Source organism: Phaseolus vulgaris, chromosome 4 (genome assembly GCF_051622355.1).
Source record: "Phaseolus vulgaris cultivar YP4 chromosome 4, ASM5162235v1, whole genome shotgun sequence".
NCBI classification, from domain to species: domain Eukaryota; kingdom Viridiplantae; phylum Streptophyta; class Magnoliopsida; order Fabales; family Fabaceae; genus Phaseolus; species Phaseolus vulgaris.
Window position 1 is genome coordinate 17188432 of NC_143501.1, and position 21410 is coordinate 17209841.

The 21410-nt window shown below is 33.8% G+C and overlaps 1 protein-coding gene across 1 annotated transcript; it reads right to left on the reverse strand.

Moving 5' to 3' along the window:
- Positions 1-11911: 11911 nt before the first annotated feature.
- LOC137837417 (forkhead-associated (FHA) domain-containing protein) lies at positions 11912-16718 on the reverse strand. The gene is made up of 6 exons (XM_068646400.2): positions 16240-16718; positions 15914-16140; positions 13114-15339; positions 12888-13023; positions 12430-12788; positions 11912-12346 (listed from the first exon to the last, which is right to left on the reverse strand). Exons 1-6 carry the CDS (start codon positions 16517-16519, stop codon positions 12122-12124), a joined length of 3453 nt encoding a protein of 1150 aa, XP_068502501.2. The 5' UTR covers positions 16520-16718; the 3' UTR covers positions 11912-12121.
- Between the last annotated feature and the right edge of the window lie 4692 nt (positions 16719-21410).

Consider the following 21410-nt stretch of genomic DNA (forward strand, 5'->3'; position numbering starts at 1 on the left):
AAGGGGAGCTTGATGGAACTCGAACTTAAACGTGAAAGGATCCAAAACAAAAACACAACATCTAACAGGCTAAGAGAAGAATAAAGCAAAGTAGATTTTACATTGGTTCACCCCAAACTTTGGACAACGTTTAGTTATTCCTTAAGCAAACTGTTTAAAAGGTTCCACTAATCACAATGATTACAAAATGAGTACACAAACCTCTTCAAGTTATATCGAGTACACAAACTTCCCCAATTTATATCAAGTACACAAATTTCTCCAAATTAGACGAGTACACAAATCTCTCATGGTTAGACCTTTCTAGGTTAAACCATACTTATTCTCCCCTTGAAACTAAGACCTCTCAAAATTCAAGAAAAACAATCTCAGAGAGAGTACAAAGTAAGCTCACAAAGTATATTTCACTGAGTGAAGGGATTTACCATGATTAAGCACACAACTCGATTCACTAGATGCTCTAATATAACTTATATGAACTTCGTGTATTTTAAAAAAAATTGTAAAAAAAATATTCCAAGTATTGTATTTCTTCTTCGATTTGTAGTGCTTTATATAAACGTTGAATCTTTTAAACTGCAAGACAATGAGGAATGCACAAATTTCGCTCCACAACTTCATCGCTTTGGTATTAGACACTCTAAAAGGAAACTTTTGCTTACAAAAGATTTTATTACTAAATTAGTAAACTTGTAAGATAATTTAAATAAGGACAAAAATAATAAGGAAGAATAGGACCTTAAACGAGGCACAACTCACTACAACCGATAAATTATGTTCATATGTAATTTTTTTTATAATTGACGGATTTTTTCGACGGATAAAATTACTGACAAATTTTACCAACAAATTTGTGTTCATCGATAATTGGCGACAAATAATTAAATTTTTTTAATAATTAATTATTGATGGATTTGGATTTGTTGGTAATTATCGAAAAAAAAGCATATTATTGACGAATTTTTAACTTTCGTTTTTCCATTGGTAATTTCCATATAGAATTTTTACATTATGAAGGATTTTAACCATCGGTAAAACCAATTTTTTTGTAATGACTTATAGTGCAATTTATTTCTTGTCTTTTCGCTAATTAAATTTCTTCGCCTCGTTTACTACACTTAAGACTGGGGTTATGTACCACTAGTTGGTCTGATATTTTATTTAAAGTCAATTATAGGAGTTATTAGTTATTAATAGATAAATTCAATAAAATTATCAAATCTTCACTGAGAATAAAGTGATATCTACTAATGGTATTTGAAGATAATAAATAATTAACTACATTTTATAATACATCTCTTACTATGAATAATATGAATAAATGAGACTTAATTTGAATGCTCTAATTTAAAGACATTTAAAAATTTTAACCAGAACAAGTGATAATATGTTAGTGTTTATCTTAAAAAAAAAAAAAAATACACATGAAGATGAAGAAAATTTCTTTAAGGTGAACTCTTTAAAGAAGTTTTCTTTTATAAACAACTATAGTTTTTAAAGTTCAAGATAAAATAAACAAACTTGGTATAAAAGAAAGTCACACAATTGGATCTTTTGTTTTCTGTTGTCTTTTTTTATGCTTTATAAAATTGTTGCAAATCTTCCATGTTTAAGTTCATTTTATATCTTTTAGAGTTTTCACTCCAAAAAGTTTTAATTTTATCAAGGGTATTTTTAGAGGAGGTTACAATAATCTCTAGTAAAACATCCAAATACTTGAGGTTTTTTAAACCCTAGTTAAGTGTTGATGGTTTTTAAATAATTTAAAGAAATTTTTTTATTATTTTAATTTTTTTTTATATTTTAAGAGAGTGCAAAAATACCTTTAGTTTTTTTACCCACTATCACACTTACACAGTGTTTTACAAAACATTCACCAGAGCACAACTTCATTCTCACAAGGCACAATTGCATTTCAGACAAAACGTTCTCATAACAGCTTCATTGTCACAAGGTGCAACTTCATTTTAGGCAAAACATTCTCAAAGGCAAAACGTTCCCAAGGCAGCTTCATTTCAAAGGCAAACCATTCACAAGGCGCAATTTCACTTTAGAGTCAAATGTTCACACAGAGTCAGGTTTCATTTCAGAGCAAATCGCATGTGAGCTCGTGAATGAAGTTTTCATTGTTATCTCCAACTCTTTTGATTTCTTCATCATCTTAATCGATATCCTCTCTGCTTGTGCCTTAATTGGTTTTTCAAAATTGATTTTCACTTTCCCTATTTCGTACGAACTAAATCATTTTTGTGCCTAACTCTTAGTGTGTTGTTTGTTTTTGTGAACAAATTATTTCGAGGTGGTGCATTTTCATTCCAGATTGCGATGCATTTTCATTATAGAAACTATAGTGAATTTCGGGGTTTCGGTGCTTCAATCTCTCCAGGTTTGTCTCTTTTTTCCTTTCTTGTTTACTTGTGTATGTTGAACCAAGTGGTGTTCAAGCTTTGAAGAATCCAAACCCTTTGAAGGACGTTGAAGCCTTGGCTGTGCTTGGTGTTGCTATGCTGGTTTAGTATAGTTCTTGGGTAGTTTGAGTATTGTAATCCACCCCTTGATCGAATCTAAAGCATAAGCATCTCAATCTTTGTGAAAGTAAAATGTTTTCAAACTAAGTTAAAACAACCGATTGTTTTGTCGAAACAACCGATTGTTTATACTTAGATGTTTTGAGAAAAAGATTGAAAACTGTTTTTAAAATGGTTGAACTGTTAAGAACCAAAACAACCGATTCATTCGAAGAAACAACCGATTGTTTGTTTTGGGACCATAACAGAAAAACTGTTTTATCTTTGACTGAGCTTTAAATGATTTAACTGATTACGCTGCAGTCATTAAATGCTTTGACCAATCTTTTAATGCAATTTAAGAGTTTGTTAAGATTTGATAACAAACTACATCTTTGAATAAATTCAGAAAAACAGATTTGAGAATCAATCTTGGACAAGTTTTTGCTAAGAGTTTTTGAGTTTTTCAAAGAGCTGAGATTGCTGAAAGTTTGTGATTGATCAAAGTTGTGGAATAGGATTCTGCTTGTATTGATTTCCGATTATCTTCTGTAACAAGTTTAATCCTTGTACTTTGTGAAACAAGTTTCGTTTCTGTGTTTGCTGAGATTGGCTGTGTGTTCTTGAGGGGATCAAGATCAGCAATCTTGGTGTTGGTGTGTTGGTCAAGAAGAGTGTGTGTCTTGAGGTGTTCAAGGTCATTCTCTTGGTTGTTGTGTAAGTGATCAAGTTGTGATTGCTTAGTGGATTTCCTCAAGGTTTCTGAGAAGACTGGATGTAGCTCTGGGTTTGGAGTGAACCAGTATAAACATCTGTGTGCAATCTCTCTATCCTTAACTCTTTAATTTCAATTTTGTTTGTTGTTTGCTGGTATAAACAACCGATTGTTTTTGTGAAACAACCGATTGTTTCTGTGAAACAACCGATTGTTTTTCTGGTTTTGCTGTTTTGTTTGCTGTTTTTTGGTAAACTGAATTTCTTATTAATTGTTTCCTGAGATAAATTCATTCTTGTTTTAAAAGTTTGTGAAAATATTCTTTAAACAATTTACCCCCCTTTAGTTTAAAGCCATCCATTCTAACAGTGTATTGTTGGATTTGTTCTTCCATTTTTTGATTTTTGCATTTAAGTAGCTTAGGCTTCTAAATTCCGCAATTAATCTTGTTGATTGTAAGCAGAATGTCTCCCACTATGTGAACATTGCTCATTGACATCAGAAACAACAAAACATTTTTTTTTCTACCAATCAATTAATTGTCTGGGAATAAAATTTTGAAAGAATTAATGCAGTTAAAATTGTTGTATGCTTCAAATGCCCCCTGTTTGTGTAGTATTGCATTTGTTATACAAATAAGAATACTCTACATGTACTCATTCTAGGAATACCCTTATCAAAAGCTACACAAACTTCAACTATGACAAGGGAGTGAAATAATTTACTGTTATATTCTTTTTATTTCACGAAATTGAACTTATCATTCTATCCAAGCCTATGCTACCATTCCAATTAATCTCCTTTCTATTGGAATTTGAGAGAGATAAGTGCTTCTAGGAATTTTTTATCTTGTCAAAATTAACCATCTTCATTTGAAACATTCTTTCACATTAATCTTTTACTTTTTATGCTTTGAATTTCGTTGGATTCTTGAATTAGTTTTGGCAACAAAATGGGTTGCAGAATGTGCACTGTAATTGTAAATTCAACAAAGCTCAAAACAAGTCTTTTAATGCAGAACAATACATGTATTGTTATTATACAACTAAGTAAGTTCTTCAATCTCAAATGTATCGCTCTTGATTTTGGAGCCATATTTCGGGTTTGATGTTGTTTCCCATGGCTTTGTAGCCTCTGAATCTCCGGTACTACTTCCTATTTTAGTAATGTTTGGCTTAACAACCACCAGGTTTTGGAAGGAAAAAGGAGGTGGAGAAATTTGAATTTCACCCTCTAGCATCTTAACTACAAGAGGTCTATCATTAGGTGAATACTGAACACTCCACAAACCCATCTTTGACATTCTCTCACCTTTCTCCTTATCTTTCTCTTCAATTCCACAAAGTGAAAGCATTAACAATTTGATGGATTTGTGCCTTCCTATTTTCGGTTTTGTTGATGAATTGCGGAAGCTTCACGGATTGGAGATGGAACAAGGTCCTCCTAAGAGTGGTGGTGACCTTGAAGGTGCATGAGAAGTAGGATTTGAGAGTGGTGAGGCCAAATCTACTTGGAAAGGGCGAATTTGTGAAGATTAAGAGCCTAACCTAGGAGGTTTTGGGCAAAGAGGGGTCAAGAGGACACATTTTACATGCCAAAAACTCTAGTGTAGAGTAGACTTTAATTGCTTGTCAAAATTAGATTAGGAATTTTATTTGTAATTTTTCCTTAGATGAAATTTGGCACCTAAAAACCAACCTTGGTTAAATTAGGATTTCTAAAACACCTAATTTTAACCAAGGCCGGTTATGTTTAACCAAGGCACATTTTCCACATATTTCATATTTAGCATGTGCTAAATGTTTTCCATCACATGTTAAATATGCTACATGTGCTCCACGTGATAAGTGTACAAATGGGCGCCACTTTCAAAGTTCTTTTCATTTGAAATTCCCTCCAATTCTCTTTTCATATTCAGCCCACTCTTGCTATATATAGAGGAGTTTGGGTCATGTAAATGAAAGTTAAATCATTAGTGAAATGCTACCAATTTTATGTCATTCTCACTCTTTGCCAAAAACCTCTTAAGGTTAGGCTCTTAATCTTCCTAAACCGTCACCTTCCAAAGAGAGTTGGCCGCACCACTCTCAAATTTCTACTTCTCATGCACCTTCAAGATCACCATCACTCTTAGGAGGATCTTGTTCCACCTTCAATCCATGGAGCTTCCGCAAACCATCACCAAAACCGAAAAGAGGAGGACACAAATCCATCATTTGGTATCATGAGCTATGGTTCTTCAAGAGCTAAGTGTCTTCTTTTCATTTTAATTTTTGTTTTTGATTCTGGATTCCTTTTTGTTCATCACTTCCATATTGTCTTGCTTTTTTTTTAATTTTCGTTTTGAATTGGTGTGCTGTTTGGAAATTCCAATTGGTGCATCTTGTTCAATTGTTCTTCAACAATCCTTGTGCAATTTTATGTAGGATTCCATATAGTTTGTGTTGCTGTTCTGTTTTTGGTTTATTTGAGTCTTTATTGCATTTTTAATTGGTTCATATTGTGTTCATTTGAGTCATTTTGATTTTTGAATCCAATTGTGTTTTGTCAAGTCATGTTTCTCCTAATTTGTCATCAAATCCATGTAGTGGTGATTTTGTTGATAATTTTGGTTTCTTGATTTGATTTGAGTCTAGATTTATAATTATGTGTTTGTTGATCCTTTGGTGCATTTTTCTTTTTAGTTTGAGTTCATATTTGTATGTTAGATCCATACAAATTCATATACATTCATTCCATTGTGTTTTTGAAGTTCTTCATTCTGTTTTAAAATTCCAGAATTAGGATTACTCTGTTTTTCAAATTCTGTGTTGGCTGTTCTTTTTGTTATGAATTTTAAATACATTGAAGAAAAATTGTGAAAATCTGGATCTATACAGTTTGATGTATTAGAAAATCAAGAAAAAAAGAATCAGATCAAAAGACAAAATAGAGAAAAAATGATAAATAAAACAAAAAAAGTGTGCGTCCTGGCGCCAAAATATACGGTAGTTGGACAAGAATTTAGAAAAATTTATCACAATTATTTGGTGCATAGTTTTGGTGTTATTCCAGCACCAAAAGTTTGCTAAGACCTTGAATTGTTTGTGGTTCAAATTTCAGAATCAAATTTCAAATAGCCAGCTCAACATAAATTTTATAAGTCACGCTTTTTGGACCTAAAAATTTCCAATAGTACTGTTTTGGTTTTTTCTAATCAATTCTAGTGTCATTCTCTAGGTTCCAATTGTGTGCTACCTTTTGTTGAGTGCCTATTTTTATTGCTTGTCTAATTTATTCAATATTCCTTCTAGTTGTGTCCTATAAATCAAATCCATTTGCTATTGTCCTAGTTTTAAATTTGAATTGTTCTTTGCTTTCATTTCTTGACCTCTAAATTGTTGATGAACAAAATTCAAATTGGTGCTTGTTAAGTGGAATTTAACCTTGTGGTGAGTCCATCCCTACTTAGTAAGTACTGTTTTGAAGATTTTAATTGGCTAACCATAAGAGGTTAAGGCAAGGAGCTGCAGCAAATACAAATACAAATACATACACGTTGTAGAACACATCAAGGAAGATCAACCACAAGCCAATGAGTGCATAGTTTAGGAAATCTGAATTTTATTTTGAGTAATTCAATTTCTTTGTATTTCTTTGAGTTGTAATTACATTCAACCTTGATTAATTAGTGGATTAATTATGTGTAGACGGTGAGTGTGTCTTCCATGGCTCCAAGTGTCTAGAAGTCTCACCTTAGGAATCGTCTAGTTTAAAGCTTTGTAGTTAGCAATCTTTAATTTGTGCTTAGTTAATTGCTTTACTTTAATTACTTGTTTTGTATTGTCAAACTTGATTTGCATTGTTTAATTGCTTTGCATTGTTTTCCTTTACATAAAAATTTACTTTTCATTCCTAATTGTGATCTAAGTAAATTACTTAGAAAAAGAATTGTGTGAAGTCTTGAGGGATAGGTTTTGGCAAGGAAAGACTTGGTACTTAAGAGATCCTAGTGATTCACCTCTCTTTCCTGAAAAGCTACCTTCATTACTTTCCTTTTCTTTCTTGAGCTAAAATACTTTTAACACAAAGCTTTAGTCATGTCAACTCACTCTTCTAAATCTAGTGAAAGTGATATAAAGTCCATTAAAACAATTAGCCAAGGACTTTTCATCATTCTCATATAGACAATTGGAACATGAGGCACAAATCAAAGAGTTGAAAATGGCTAAAGAAAAGGATGAAAGATCTAAAAAATATTCACATGCATCTAATTCTCACAATCATGAATCTTTTGGGGAAGAAAGTCTTAGGATAAATGATTATTATCAACCACCCCCTAGGAGAACTAGAAGAGAAAGAAAAGAACAAGAGAGCCCAAGAGAGGTTAGGGTAGATCTACCTCATTTTCATGGAAAAGAAAACGTAGAAGCCTATCTAGATTGGGAAATGAAGGTAGAACAATTGTTCGCTTGCCATAGAGTAAGTGAGGAAAGAAAGGTACCCTTAGCCACCCTAAGTTTTCAAGATAATGCTATGTATTGGTGGAATGCCCTTGAGAGTAAAAGGCGCCTTCATAAGGACCCTCCCATAGAGTATTGGAATGATCTTAGGGGAGCTTTAAGACACCGCCATATTCCCTCCTACCACAATAGGAAGTCAATGGACAAACTCCAAGGACTTCATCAAAAAAATCTAAGTGTAGAAGAATATTGGCAAAAGATGATGCTATATATAATAAGGGCAGGGATTAATGAGGACAACCATACCACCATATCTAGGTTTTTAAGTGGTCTCAAACTTGAGATAAGAAACAAAGTTGAACTTTTACCCTATAAAGATTTAAATGACTTGATTCAACTTAGCATAGTTGAAAAACAAATTTTGAGAAAACAATCAAGTCAAAAACAAAGTTCAAACTCTGTATCTCATAACAAGGAAGAGGTCCAAAGAGGGGAAGAGCATATAAAAGAAGCATCTCTAGAACCTTCCCTAAACCTACCCAAATACGCACATATCTCACACACTCAAAATAGAGAAATTCCATGTTTTAAATGTTTTGGTAATGATCATTTAGCATCACATTGTTCCAATGAAAGATCTATGATCTTAAGGGACAAAGATAACAATAGTAGCCAAGACAAAGAAACTAATGGGAGTGAAGAAAATATGAAAATAGAAAATAACCAACAAGTGAAGGTCGAGTTATCTATAGGCACCTACAAAGATAAAGTTTTATGTGATGCAGTGCCTAAAGAAACTTGTCATGTCTTATTGAGACGACCATTGCAAAGTATTGAAAATTTCATGCTCCATGGTCGTACTAACGAGACTACCTTCACACATAAAAAAGAAATTTTTCAAGAAGGAGAACTCTTGGGTCAATTTGGAGTTGATAAAACTCTAGAGCTTTTTAAAGGAAAATTCTTTTGGCCACCCATGAGGAAAGATGTTCAAAGACATTACCCTAGATGCATTTCTTGTTTTAAAACTAACTCTAAGGCAATGTCTCATGAACTCTATACTCCTTTACCTTTTGCAAAAGTTCCATGGCAATGTCTTATGCCTAGATTTTATATTAGAGCTTCCTAGGACAACAAAAGGTTTTGACTCCATTTTTATGGTTGTGGATAGGCTCTTCCTTAGAGAAGCGGTAAGATGTCATGGATTACCTAAAAGCATAGTTTTGGATAGAGGTCCAAAATTTATAGGCCATTTTTTGAGGACTCTTTTGGAAAAATTTGGAACTAAGTTGAGAATTTCAATTTCTAGTTATCCTCAAACGAATGGTCAAAACAAAGTTGAAAATATAGCTTTTTCTACTATGCCTAGGGTAATCATGAGAGACAACCACAACTCTAGGGATGAGTATCTTTTCCATATTGATTCTACATACAATAGAGTAGTTCATAAGACTACCAATATTTTCCCATTTGAAGTTGTATATGGATTTAACCCTCTTACTCCTTTGGATTTGTTAAACCTTCCTAACCCACAAACTTTTGTGAACAAGGAAGGCGTTACCAAAACTGAATTTGTTAAAAAATGCATGAGAGGATTAAAGAACAAATACAACAACAAATAGAGAAATATTATGATAAGTTGCCAAAAACAATAGAAAAACAAAAAGAATGGCAACTTAATAGAATTGATTTTTATACAACTGCTCAAACTAACACATTTGCTTTGTTTGATGATTCCCATAGATGGACGTTTGATCCGGGAGGACGAGCATAGTTGTCAAAGCAAGAGGTTGCTATCCGAGATCGACCTTATGGATCTGAGGATAGATTTTCTCAAGAAGGAGGAGATGATGGACACCATCCAGCCCACCTACATCCCTTTACTAATGACGAGGACGAAGCCTTGGATTTGAGGACAAATCCTTTTCAAGAGGGAGGGGATGATGGAAGAGGCCCCAACACTAATCCATTGAAAGGCCACCAAACATGTCAAATTGAGGCAACCACTAGAGTTATTGTCAAGAGGGGTCAAGAGGACGCATTTTACATGCCAAAAACTCTAGTGTAAAGTAGACTTTAATTTCTTGTCAAAATTAGATTAGGAATTTTATTTGTAATTTTTCCTTGGATGAAATTTGGCACCTAAAAACCAACCTTGGTTAAATTAGGATTTCAAAACACCTAATTTTAACCAAGGCCGGTTATGTTTAACCAAGGCACATTTTCCACATATTTCATATTTAGCATGTGCTAAATGTTTTCCATCACATGTTAAATATGCTACATGTGCTCCATGTGCTAAGTGTAAAAATGGGCGCCACTTTCAAAGTTCTTTTAATTTGAAATTCCCTCCAATTCTCTTTTCATATTCAACCCACTCTTGCTATATATAGAGGAGTTTGGGTCATGTAAATGAAAGATTAAATCATTAGTGAAATGCTGCCAATTTTGTGTCATTCTCACTCATTGCCAAAAACCTCTTAAGGTTAGGCTCTTAATCTTCCTAAACCGTCACCTTCCAAAGAGAGTTGGCCTCACCACTCTCAATTTCCTACTTCTCATGTACCTTCAAGATCATCATCACTCTTAGGAGGATCTTGTTCCACCTTCAATCCATGGAACTTCCGCAAACCATCACCAAAACTGAAAAGAGGAGGACACAAATCCATCACAATTTTTGCTCGACAGTAATCATCTTAGCATAAGAAGATGATGCAAAAGAGAACCCTGCATATATACACATAACCACAATAAAAGGTGAGACATGTATTCAACTAACAAAGGAGTTTGTTTTTTGCTTCTTGTACCAAAATGAGCAAGTTGAAATAAGAAGTGAGAGGTTTGAAGTATATAAGGTTGGTTTACCTGTAGAAAAAATGTTAGAATACTTGGTATGAATAGGATCTTGTTCAGGTTCCAAGGAGAAGCAACAATAGTTGGGGAAACTCTTTGCATGGTGATACAAACCATCTCGACAAGCAGATGACTAATGACACAACAGACACTCCACAATTTGATCAATCAACTCAGCATTCAAGACATGGCCCCACCAAACTTCAGAAAGACCTTACAAGAAGAAGAATCGGATATAGGCCAGAACATTATATGTTCTTTCTTTTGGTCGTTTTAAAAGACAAGGTTTTGTAAATAAATTAGGCTCACTTTGATGGTCCAAATAAAAGAATAAGTTAAAGTAAGGACAATTCCTTCATGCATAGAACACAATTTCAAAAATTCCGAAAATACCCTTTATTCCAGAAATAAAAATCTGGAATTGAAAATAATGCATTCCAAAAAAGTAGATATGGAATAGATTGTTGTGTTCGGGATATAAAAATCCGGAAACAAAAAATCAAAATCCCATTCCGAATAAAAAAATCCAGAATTGAAAATAATACATTTCAAAAAAATTTATCCAGAAGAGATTATTGTGTTCCGGAAAAGGGGGTCCGGAATGTAATTTATATGTACCCCATTTTTTAAGGGTATTTTTGTCTTTTCCTCTGTAATTGGGTGCCATATCAATTGCCTAAATTAAGAGGTCCCACATTTCAAGTGCACTTAGATTTAGGTTTTGTTGACCACCTTCTAGGTAGTAAGAGTGGTATTTACCCTAGGTCAAACCCTAGCCACCCCTATAATAAATAGTTTTTAATGTATTTTTTTTGTAAAATTAATAGTATGGGTTTTAATAACAATATAGCTAACAATTTTTAAATATTACTTTTAGTTTTCTGATAAAGCTTTCTATTATTTAATTGAATCACAGTATAAAATATTACTTTTAGTTATCTGATAAAGCTTCATTATTTGTTATATTATAAAGTTTTGTTTAAAGATTATATTTTAAAGTTATTAATCTATAATTTTAAAAAAAAAATGTCTATAACAAACCTTACTACGTGTAATAGATGGGAATTTTCCTACCCTTTTATCAAATTGTGCAATTGGGTCCCTGCATTCACTATATTCATGGGAGAAAAAATTAGTTCGTTTGTAGATTATACTGGAAAAGTTTAAAGAGGAATATTGAAAAATATTATATACTAAATACATTTATGAAATTTTATTTGATATACTACTAATTTAAAATCAGTTTAACATTAATTTTTTCTTCTATTATAAAATCAACTTGTGCTTATAATTGTTGTGTTATAACGTTCTAAGATAACATAATAAACAAACTTAACTCTATTATTAGTTTTATTTATATGGCAACTTAAGTTGTTTACCAAACAGCCACTACATACTATAATATAAATGAATTATCATTTTATCAGCATAATTTTAGGAGAAAAAACATTCATTTATTTTTAAGTGATCAATCTAGTGATACCTACTCATTGCTTGCAACCAAGCTGAATAAAATCTCATTGATTTATAGGTCATGTTTCCTAGAAGAAAACAAAAATCCAAAACTGTTCAGCAGGATCCACTGAACTGTGTTTGTGAGTGGCTCAGAGCCCATACTTGGAATTGTGAAGCAGAATGAGCTTTAAACCGCTTGCAGTTGTCTTTGATGACTTGCAGAAAGGAGCAGGACAATATTTCTCTCTTAAAACTACGTCGTCCTGGCAAGACCAAGTTTGTCCTCGAGGAGAGCTATTGGTCCACAGGAACCTCTCAGAGAATGGATTCACTAGACTCTCACGAAACTCTTGCACTGGCTCACATAGCAAACCCTGAAGCAGTCACAGAAAGAGTAGTGTCAAAAAGTTTTAAAATACCAGAGAGAGGAGTAATATGTGATAATAACTTTTGATACCTCTGCCATGCATTTGATTTTCAAAGTGATATCCTCACTGAGTAGGACAAGTTGTCCATCTTTTTGGTTTCTTCTGTACAGAAGAGCAAAGTCAAGGATGTGGTCTTCTACAGTTGGTGAAGCAATTTCCACGCATTTCTGGTATGAAAGAGAAGTTCCACTCTCTTCACTAAACTGAGTCTGGGGAGAAGCAGGTGGGGTTGGAGCAATTAGCCTTCCTTCGTCTACTGAGCTCTGGATTTTAATCCACCAGTTTGTCTTCACCATACATTCCTCAATCCATTCCAATGCCACAGAAGCCTCTGAAGTTCTTCTGAAGATTTTGAACTCTCGCATCATACGGTTCAGTTCCCTAATCACTGACATTGAAGAGTGATAAATAGACTTGTGAGAAACAGCACTACTTCATTTAAAAAACAGTAAAAAAATAAGGAAAATGATAGTTTAAGATAGATTACCCAATCTTGGAATGATTAACCGAGTCCCCTTGAGACCTTGTAAAAGCTGCAGAGCTTTTCTTGATTCCTTGTTCACAAGAGACGTAGTATCTACAATCATGTCCCAGCTGCTCTTCTTTGGCACCCCACTATTATCCTGCAAATTAAAGTAGATATAAACATACTCTACCCAGTTTATTGAATCATTAAGCAACATGAATGCATGATATTTCCCATAGAGACTTACAGAACGGTGGTCAATATGTTGGTCTAAAATTTGCCCACAATTACTGAAATGAAAGCTTTTGGCAGAAGAAACAGGGTTTCCCTTGTCTCCTGAGCTGCTTAGTGATTGGAAAGGTACCCTTTCCACTCTGTCTTTAGATGTCTTAAGATGTTGCTCCTGTGCCAAATTGATTTGGCTGCCTAAAGGCTTTCTTTGCAACTTCTGATTCTCTTTCCACGAAGACTTGGAATGTTTAATTTCTGCCACCTTGCCCTTCTTTTTCAGAAGCCACAATTGAAGGGCATTTGGACTGAAGTTTTCCTTATCTGGAGTGAAGATGTCTTCTTTCTCTTCTTCCCCAGTTAAATCAGAGAAAAGATCCTTTGAGATTGAGCTATTTATCGTATCATTGAGGTTCAGTTTACCATAAGCGGGGCATATGCTTTCATTCGAATACATATGAGGATTAAACGTACCCTTTGAAAGGGGTGACGACTTTTGAGACTTGAAACATTTAATTTCTTCTACCTTACCCTTATTTTTCAGGAGCCGCAACTGAAGGGTATTTGGACTGTAGTTTTCCTTGTTAGGAGTGAAGATTTCTTCTTCTTCCCCATCCAAATCAGAGATGAGATCCTCTGAGATTGTAGTATTTATGATATCCGTCTGGTTCATTTTGCATAAGGTGGGGCCTATGCTTTCATTTGGATATATGTCAGGATTAAATATACCCTTTGAAAGAGGTGACCCTTTTGACTTGGAACCTTTAATTCCTTCTACCTTACCCTTCTTTTTCAGAAGCCTCAATTCAAGGGTATTTGGACTTAAGTTTTCCTTATCCGGAGTGAAGAGTGCTTCCTCTTTCTCCCCATACGAAACAGAGAAAAGATCCTTTGAGATTGTTTTGTTTATGATATCCGTCTGGTTCATTTTGCATAAAGCAGGGCCTATCCTTTCATTTGGATAGTTTTCACAATTAGATGCATCCTTTGAAAGGGGTCGTGACCTTAGTGACCTGGAATGTTTAATTTCTTCTGCTTTACCCTTCTTCAATAATCGCTTCTGGAGGGTATTTGGACTGAAGTTTTCTTTATCTGAAGTGAAGATTTCTTCCTCTACCTCCCCATCCAATTCAGAGAAAAGATTATTTGGGATTGTTGTATTTCTGATATCCTTCTCCTTGCTCATTGCAACTTTAGCGTCAACATTGGCTGCATTCTTAACTGTGCTCTTGCTAGTTCGTACCTGAGGAGCTCTAGTAGCTTTACCTCTTCTTGACCAAATATTATAATTTGTTGAAGTTTTTTCCACTGCTTTTACACTTCTTTCAAGGATTTCCTTATCAGACTGCAGGGTCTGGTCCTTATTCATTATATTGAAAACTACTTCTTGTGCCACTGATAAATTGACGGGCTCTATCTGACGTGATGTGGGGGAGATGCCACCTGTGCATTTGTTTCTAACATGAGCTATTTCATTGAGTGAGTGGTCATGACAAAATTTATCCTTCAGAAGCTGTGACTGTGATCTATTTTCTACGTCAGATGGAGAATCAATAGCCACTATGTCTACAATTATACTCTTCTCAACAATGGTTCCAAGCACAGCTTCCTTGACTGGTAGAAACATATCCTCAGAATCCATATTTCCAGCTCCAGAAGTAAAAACATCTGACGTGCTTCCATCATCTCTGAGGGTACATTCGAATATAGATTCTTTTGGCATTATTACATCTTCAGCTAAACTTTTCTCATCAAAAGCATCTACAACACCTTCATCTTCTCTATGTGTACATTCATATTCACATTCAGTTTCTTTAGGCAAGTTGGTATGAGGCTTTTCAAACGAATTTTCATGACCAGGTGGTAATGGGGAAGAAAGTGTATCAGGTGGAGTATGGAACTGCAGCATTTTGGTCTCCAAAACAGCTTCCACAGTTGGCAAACATAAAGTCTCAGACAAATTCTCTGTCAGTATGTCATGACTTTGGACAAGTGATTCCACATAAGGTGGTGATAGAACCCGACTCGCAGAGTCACACAAATTGTTTTCACCATCAGATATTCCAATGTCTCTTGGGATTCGAATTGCTTCCTCTTTTGACGAGCTCTTCCTTTCTTCCAGCATCCTAGGTGCCAAGTGAATCTCCTCTTCCACAGTTAGTTCCATATTCTCATCAAGGAACAAAGAACTTATATCTTCAACAATTAAATCCACTTCCATTTCAGCAGGACAGCCATTCAACTTCTGCAGGTTCCAAAAGCAGAAACATAAAGATCATGTTATAATTCTTAAAGAAAAAAGCAAAGCAAGCCTGGTACATAGTTCACAATCAGTACCCAGTTCAAACATAATTTACACATTTCACATCACTGATTAAATCCCATTGGTATCTCTTCAAGGCATAAAGATCAACAAAGTAGAATTTATATATCATATCATGCAAATAACCTGGTATTAAATTATCTACCAATTATGTCAAGCTTCTTGGTACACTGAACACAATTTAATTTGACGCTTATAATTGTACTACATATGAACCTCAAGCTTTTCTCATGCAACTCAATTACGGAAACACTCAAACAAAACAAAGTAATTCATAAGAAAATAGTTATACCACCATTCAATCATCACAATCACAGCGCACAATAAGTTAGTTATTGTTTACAATCAACAACTTAAAAGTCATATCAAACCCAATGTTTGATTCATTTAAAGGACAAAATGCAAAAATCATTAAACATACAATTCAAAAGAAACGAAAAAAAAGTAAAAAGAGATATCGCAAACACCTCCTTTGAAGCATTCAATTGTATCGTACCTGCATTTTATCCTCTTCCTCCTCCTCCTCCTCTTCTTCTTCATCTTCTTCGGCAACCACATCCAATTGCGCAACGAACGGGTTTTCCAAATCATAGGCGCGACTAATCGGAATCCAATGCAGACGGTAAACCCTACTGGAAACCCCGATCCTGAGCGTGTCCCCCTCCCTCATCTCCACGCGCTCCATCGATTCGATCCTCTTTCCCGACACCCACGTTCCATGCACTGCAACATCATCACCATAGTTCGTTCGTTCATTCATTCAACATCGAACCAATTAATGAAAACAAGAAAAAGAAAGAAAAGAAGAGAGGGATAGGTTACCGGAAGACAAATCGACGACGGAGAAGTCACGTGAGGACGGATTGGAGCGGATCTGGAGGTGGAAGCGGCTGATGCTGGGGTGCGTGAGCATGAGGTCGCAGTCGGGGTGGCGCCCCACGAGGAGGACATCCACGTGGTCGCCACGTGATGCCTTCCCTTGCTCCTCCGGCGGCTTGTTGACGATGAAGATGTTCTTGAGGATTGTGTTGTTCTTGAGCACCGTCAGCACTGGGATTTCACCCTCCTCTTCCTCGCCTTTCGCTACCTTCTCTGAACCCATTCTCTGTGCTTTTTCTCTGGCTTTCGATGACTGTTGCAGAATTTGGGTTTGAAGGAGTGAGCATGAGAGTGAGGTTTAACAAATAAAAGAGACAGAGAGAGATGAGGGTTTTGAATTGAATTACTAGAGAATGGTGACCGTTGCTTTCACTACGTGCAACGGCTAATTTAATTTAAATGCGGACTTTTTCTTATAATTTAAATTTATGATTTAGGACTCTTGTATTTGTAAGGTTATTGCAAATGTACAAACTTAAATATGTTTGTATCTCTCTTGAATAATTCTCCCCTACTATCCACACAAAGGACTTTATTGGCTCCATTTAAAAATAATCAAATTCAGCAAAATAATATTGACAAAATTGAAAATTCATAATATTGAAATGATGAAACCTATCTCTAACCTTTTGTTTTCAAAAGCATTATACATTTTTCTTTCTCTGAAATGGTTTACTTCTGGAACATATACACCCCTTTCACATTTAGATGTTATCCAGAAGAGTTAATAGCTAATATGAGAGATGTGGATTCGATAAGTCTTTAAGTCATGAGTCAACTCATATATAAGAGACTACTTTTCATAGGCAATGCTAATTATTGGATTTCTCGAGTGGACGTATCAGGAAGAATCAATCTAACCTGAGAGTCATGGAAACAATTAGTTATGAGTCATGAGTCAGCCTATATATAAAAGGCATTGACACCACCTTCAACAAAATCTTAAAGTATTGGGTTTGTAGGTCTTTCTCCTTATATTTTGTCCATCTTCACCTAATGTGGGACTCATGACTACACACTTGAATTCCTTATATAAGTTGCCATTTTGGAAGCTTTTTCTTAATTAAATAGAAAACAAAAAAGGAAAGGAAAAGGTGAAGAGGTGAGACAAAAGTAAAAGGAAGAAAATTCTACAAGAGGAACTAGGGGATGGCTAAAGAGAATATTTTTATAGATTTGCAAAAGGTAGTTATTGTGTTTCCTTTTCTAGTCGTTGAGTAGCGTTGAGCACACTTAGTTTTCTTCTTTCTACTCTTGCTATCGTCTCATGAGCTTTGACATTGAGAAACATTAAATGCATGTCATGGAGCATTAAGTTCTCTTCTCCTCTTCATGTAAACTCTATGATAGGTCACAATACTTATCTTTCTCGGTAGTAGATCCTTTTACACCAAATGATGGAAGGCACTCCAAGACTCCCCATGGCAGTGAAAGACCTAAGAAGATTTGAGAAATTTTTTCCCAAGTTTCTAGTGTGAAACACGACACTAGAGGCCTTCACTTTAAGGGAAGGATCCATGGTGGTGAGCCTACTCAATAACTTTAAAGAACAAGAAGACAGACAAAATAGGCTAGTCAATTGAAGTTCAATTCAAAGTGAGTACAAAGGGAAACAAGTGGTCTTATTTATAGATGCATAAGTCTTTTGCACTTATTGATCTAGGGAATGTAAGACTAAATTGCAGCTACACATCCTCAAGTTAGGCGCATTGTACTTCAAGTCCCACATTCAACATTTCTTTGTATTTTTAAGCCTATATAAGTGCTAGAATTTGGTTGATTTGTGCATGGCCTTGTGATGCTTGCATGGGTGATTTGTGGTCGTGAGTTGACCTTCTTTGTAAGGTTTTTGACTCTCCAATTGATTCCTAATTAGGGGTGGACGAAATTGACTTGGGAACTAGGATTTTGACCACTCAATCTACCTTAATTGAGGTTCACTATGTTGAGGATAAGTGAAAATTTTACTCAACTTTCATGAAGAAGAGTTTGATGAAGAAAATATGTTTGAAAGTGTATATAAATTGTATATCATGGTCTTAGTTAGGCTAAAGTTGTTTAAGTAGTTTTTTGCATTTTGATTCAACCCCATATCTCATAGCCATGATGATGATCTTAAGCACAAAGATCTTTTAAAAGGAGTTTTAAGAACCTGCTCAAAGTTTTTCAAAACTGATTTTACTACACTATATTTTGATCTGTTGTTTGACAAAACAATTGATTCTTTTTATACTGCACCAAAATTGTTTTGTTTTTCAAATATTTTGTTTTGTCTCCAAATTCGGTTTTGTTCACACTTTCTGTTTTTAACTAACCAGAAGTTAGTTATGTTACCACCAAGTGTTTTCTCAAAATATAATATGTTCTTTTAAGTTTTAATCTATTGTTTTATAACAATTTTTAAACTCTTTTGGGAAAAAATGTTTTGATTTGGATTCTATAAAAGGAGAGCAATATCACAATCCAAATCATCTCAAACAACTACAAAGTTCTTACAGTTTTCAAGTATTTTTATTGAGGTTTTCATGTGAGCTTAGTTTTTGAAAGTTTTTTTAAAAACTTTTAAAGTGTTCTTGTGCTGGTTCTTTTTGGCTTGGGATTCAAGGTTCTGTCAAGTGCTGCAGCTGTGAGAGTCCTGGTTTGAACTCTTAAGTCTGCAATCAAGGTGTTCTCTTTCCTAATTTTCTTTCTTTGTATAAGTGTCTTTGTGTATACTTCTCGATAGTGTTTCTAGATGTAAAGTGTTGCTGAAATAGCGTGTTTCAACTTGTGTTCTTGGTTCTTGAAGGGTTCAAGAACTGAGTTGTTTGTAAAGCTTGTTTGTTTTTTAGTGAAATTCATCTTGGTGTAAGGTGGGACTGGATGTAGCTCTTATTGAGTAAACCAGTATAAATTTGTGTGTGCGATTCTTCTTCCTTAATCATTGGTTCTAAAACTAAAATCTGGAAAACTGTGATGAAATAAATCGGTTGTTTCAAAATTGAATCTGTTGTTTTTAACTGCATTATTGGTCTGAATCACATTCTATTTTCAAGAATTTGATAACACTTTAATCTTTCTTAAAATTCAAGGTATCCTTAATCTTTGACTGGGTAATACTTGGATTAAAGCTCTTATAAGAAATCTTGTTCTAAAACTAGGTTCAAGATTTCATCACTATCAAAATTGGCTTTAAAAGATTTCTGAAAAGTGCTTAATGGTTTTAAGTTCTTATTTCTAAATCTCTTTAACAAAATTGTTTTAAGTAAAACTATTTGAACAAAGTGTTTTAAAGGTTCTGTTTTGAAAATCAGAATTAAATATTTTGTTTCATTTGTTTTGATTCTCAAGTTTTTGTTTTAAAATTGAAGTTAAATCTTTGTTAACTCATTGTGTTCAAGGTTTAACATTTTATTCAATATAAAGATCTGAATTGATAAGTCAGAAATAAATTTGTTGATCCTAAAACAAATTTGTTGTATTTCTGAAACGACTTCTTAAACTAGAAAAATCAATCTATTTTTCTTTAAATCAATTTATTTTTCTGTCAAGATTTCTTAAAGAGTATATTTGCGAATATTTTCCTAAGGACAATTCACCCCCCTCTTGAACATAGACTCTCACAATCTCAACACACTATGCTCCTACTTTTACACAAGAAATTACTAATTCTATAAAAAAAATCTACTTCTATCTATTTTTTTACAATTTATTTACAAGAGCGAGAATAAGGAAGAGATTTATAATATTCTTCTCTCAAGTGTTGAGTCTTCCTGCACGAGGTTTCATCTTCTCAATTCCTCTTAGCCAAAGATGTGGTGGTTGTTCCATCACCAACCAATGGTTAAAATTGCACACCGTACATGATAGATAGTTAAGCCAAAGTTGGTGGTCATTGCAACTTTAGCTCACATCCTAAAAGATATTAACATAGTTGTTTGGTGGAGATCTTCTTAGGAAAAACATAGAATATATTCTTTATTTCTTCAAACTTAAGCTTTGGAATATTCTTCACGTATCAACTTGAAGTCTTGGTCGAAAATTATTATCTAAATAATCTTTAATTCACCTATCAGACGTGGAACTTGACTTTATTTTTCAGATGAAGCATGAGCATTTGTGATTTTATCAACATCTATCAACGGATTATAGTTTTTCATCTGCATTGTGCATATTTGAGTAATGGGTGGAGAAAGGTTATGTCATTAAGTGTCTGTTTGGATTCACGTATTTACTGTTGTTGACGACGGAAGTATGAAATTCTTCGTGTTCGGATCAAGATAAATGTGCATATTTGAAGGCGCGGAAACATGCGAATGAGTTAAAATCTCTTCTCTACATACATGAAAAGAATTGAGCTGAAAGTCACATCAACAGTGGTATTTTTTCACTTTTACCCCTTAAAATGTATGTGCATGATGCAGCGTGGTATTAATAAAATAATTTAAAAATATTCTTTACATACTGCAATGTTTTTTTAATTTTTAAAAATATATTTTTTGTATTTATGTTATTAATTTTGATTTTATTTAATATATATATAATAACATTATTTAAAATAATATAAATTAAATAATCATAAATAATATTAAAACTATCTAAATACATTAATTTAACTAACAAAATTAATTTTAAATTAATAAAATTAAAAATAATATAATTATAATTAAATTTTTAATTTTATTTATTTATTTATTTTATTTTTATATTCTTTTATTTATAATTATAATTTTACATATTATTTTAATTAACTAAAATATACACAAAATTAATTCTTTTTTCTTTTTTTATATACATAAGGATAAATTTGTAATCTTATAATTTACAACATTAAAAATAATTCAAAATACACTTACAACCATCACAACACTCACATACTTCAATAAACTTTCCTCACAGATCACTTTAACATTCCTCAATCCAAACAACCTCAACTTTTGTCATACTTCCACTCCCCCGCACTCTCAACTTTCCACTCCGCCACATCCTCTAATCCAAACAAAGCCTAAAAGGTTGGAAGGGTGTTGACATATTGAAGAGGATTATCTTCCGATTGAAAACCACTCATATAATCTACACAAAACTTGTATTTCTCTAACAGACACAAGTCATGAGACATCCAAAGATCTGGGTCT

Excerpts from the sequence above, each read along its gene's own strand:
- LOC137837417 (XM_068646400.2), bottom strand. The coding sequence starts at position 16,519 with ATGGGTTCAGAGAAGGTAGCGAAAGGCGAGGAAGAGGAGGGTGAAATC. Across the intron at positions 15,340-15,913 it reads AGGAAGAGGATAAAATGCAG|AAGTTGAATGGCTGTCCTGC; the intron begins GTACGATACAAT and ends TGGAACCTGCAG. Across the intron at positions 12,347-12,429 it reads AAATCAAATGCATGGCAGAG|GGTTTGCTATGTGAGCCAGT; the intron begins GTATCAAAAGTT and ends TGACTGCTTCAG.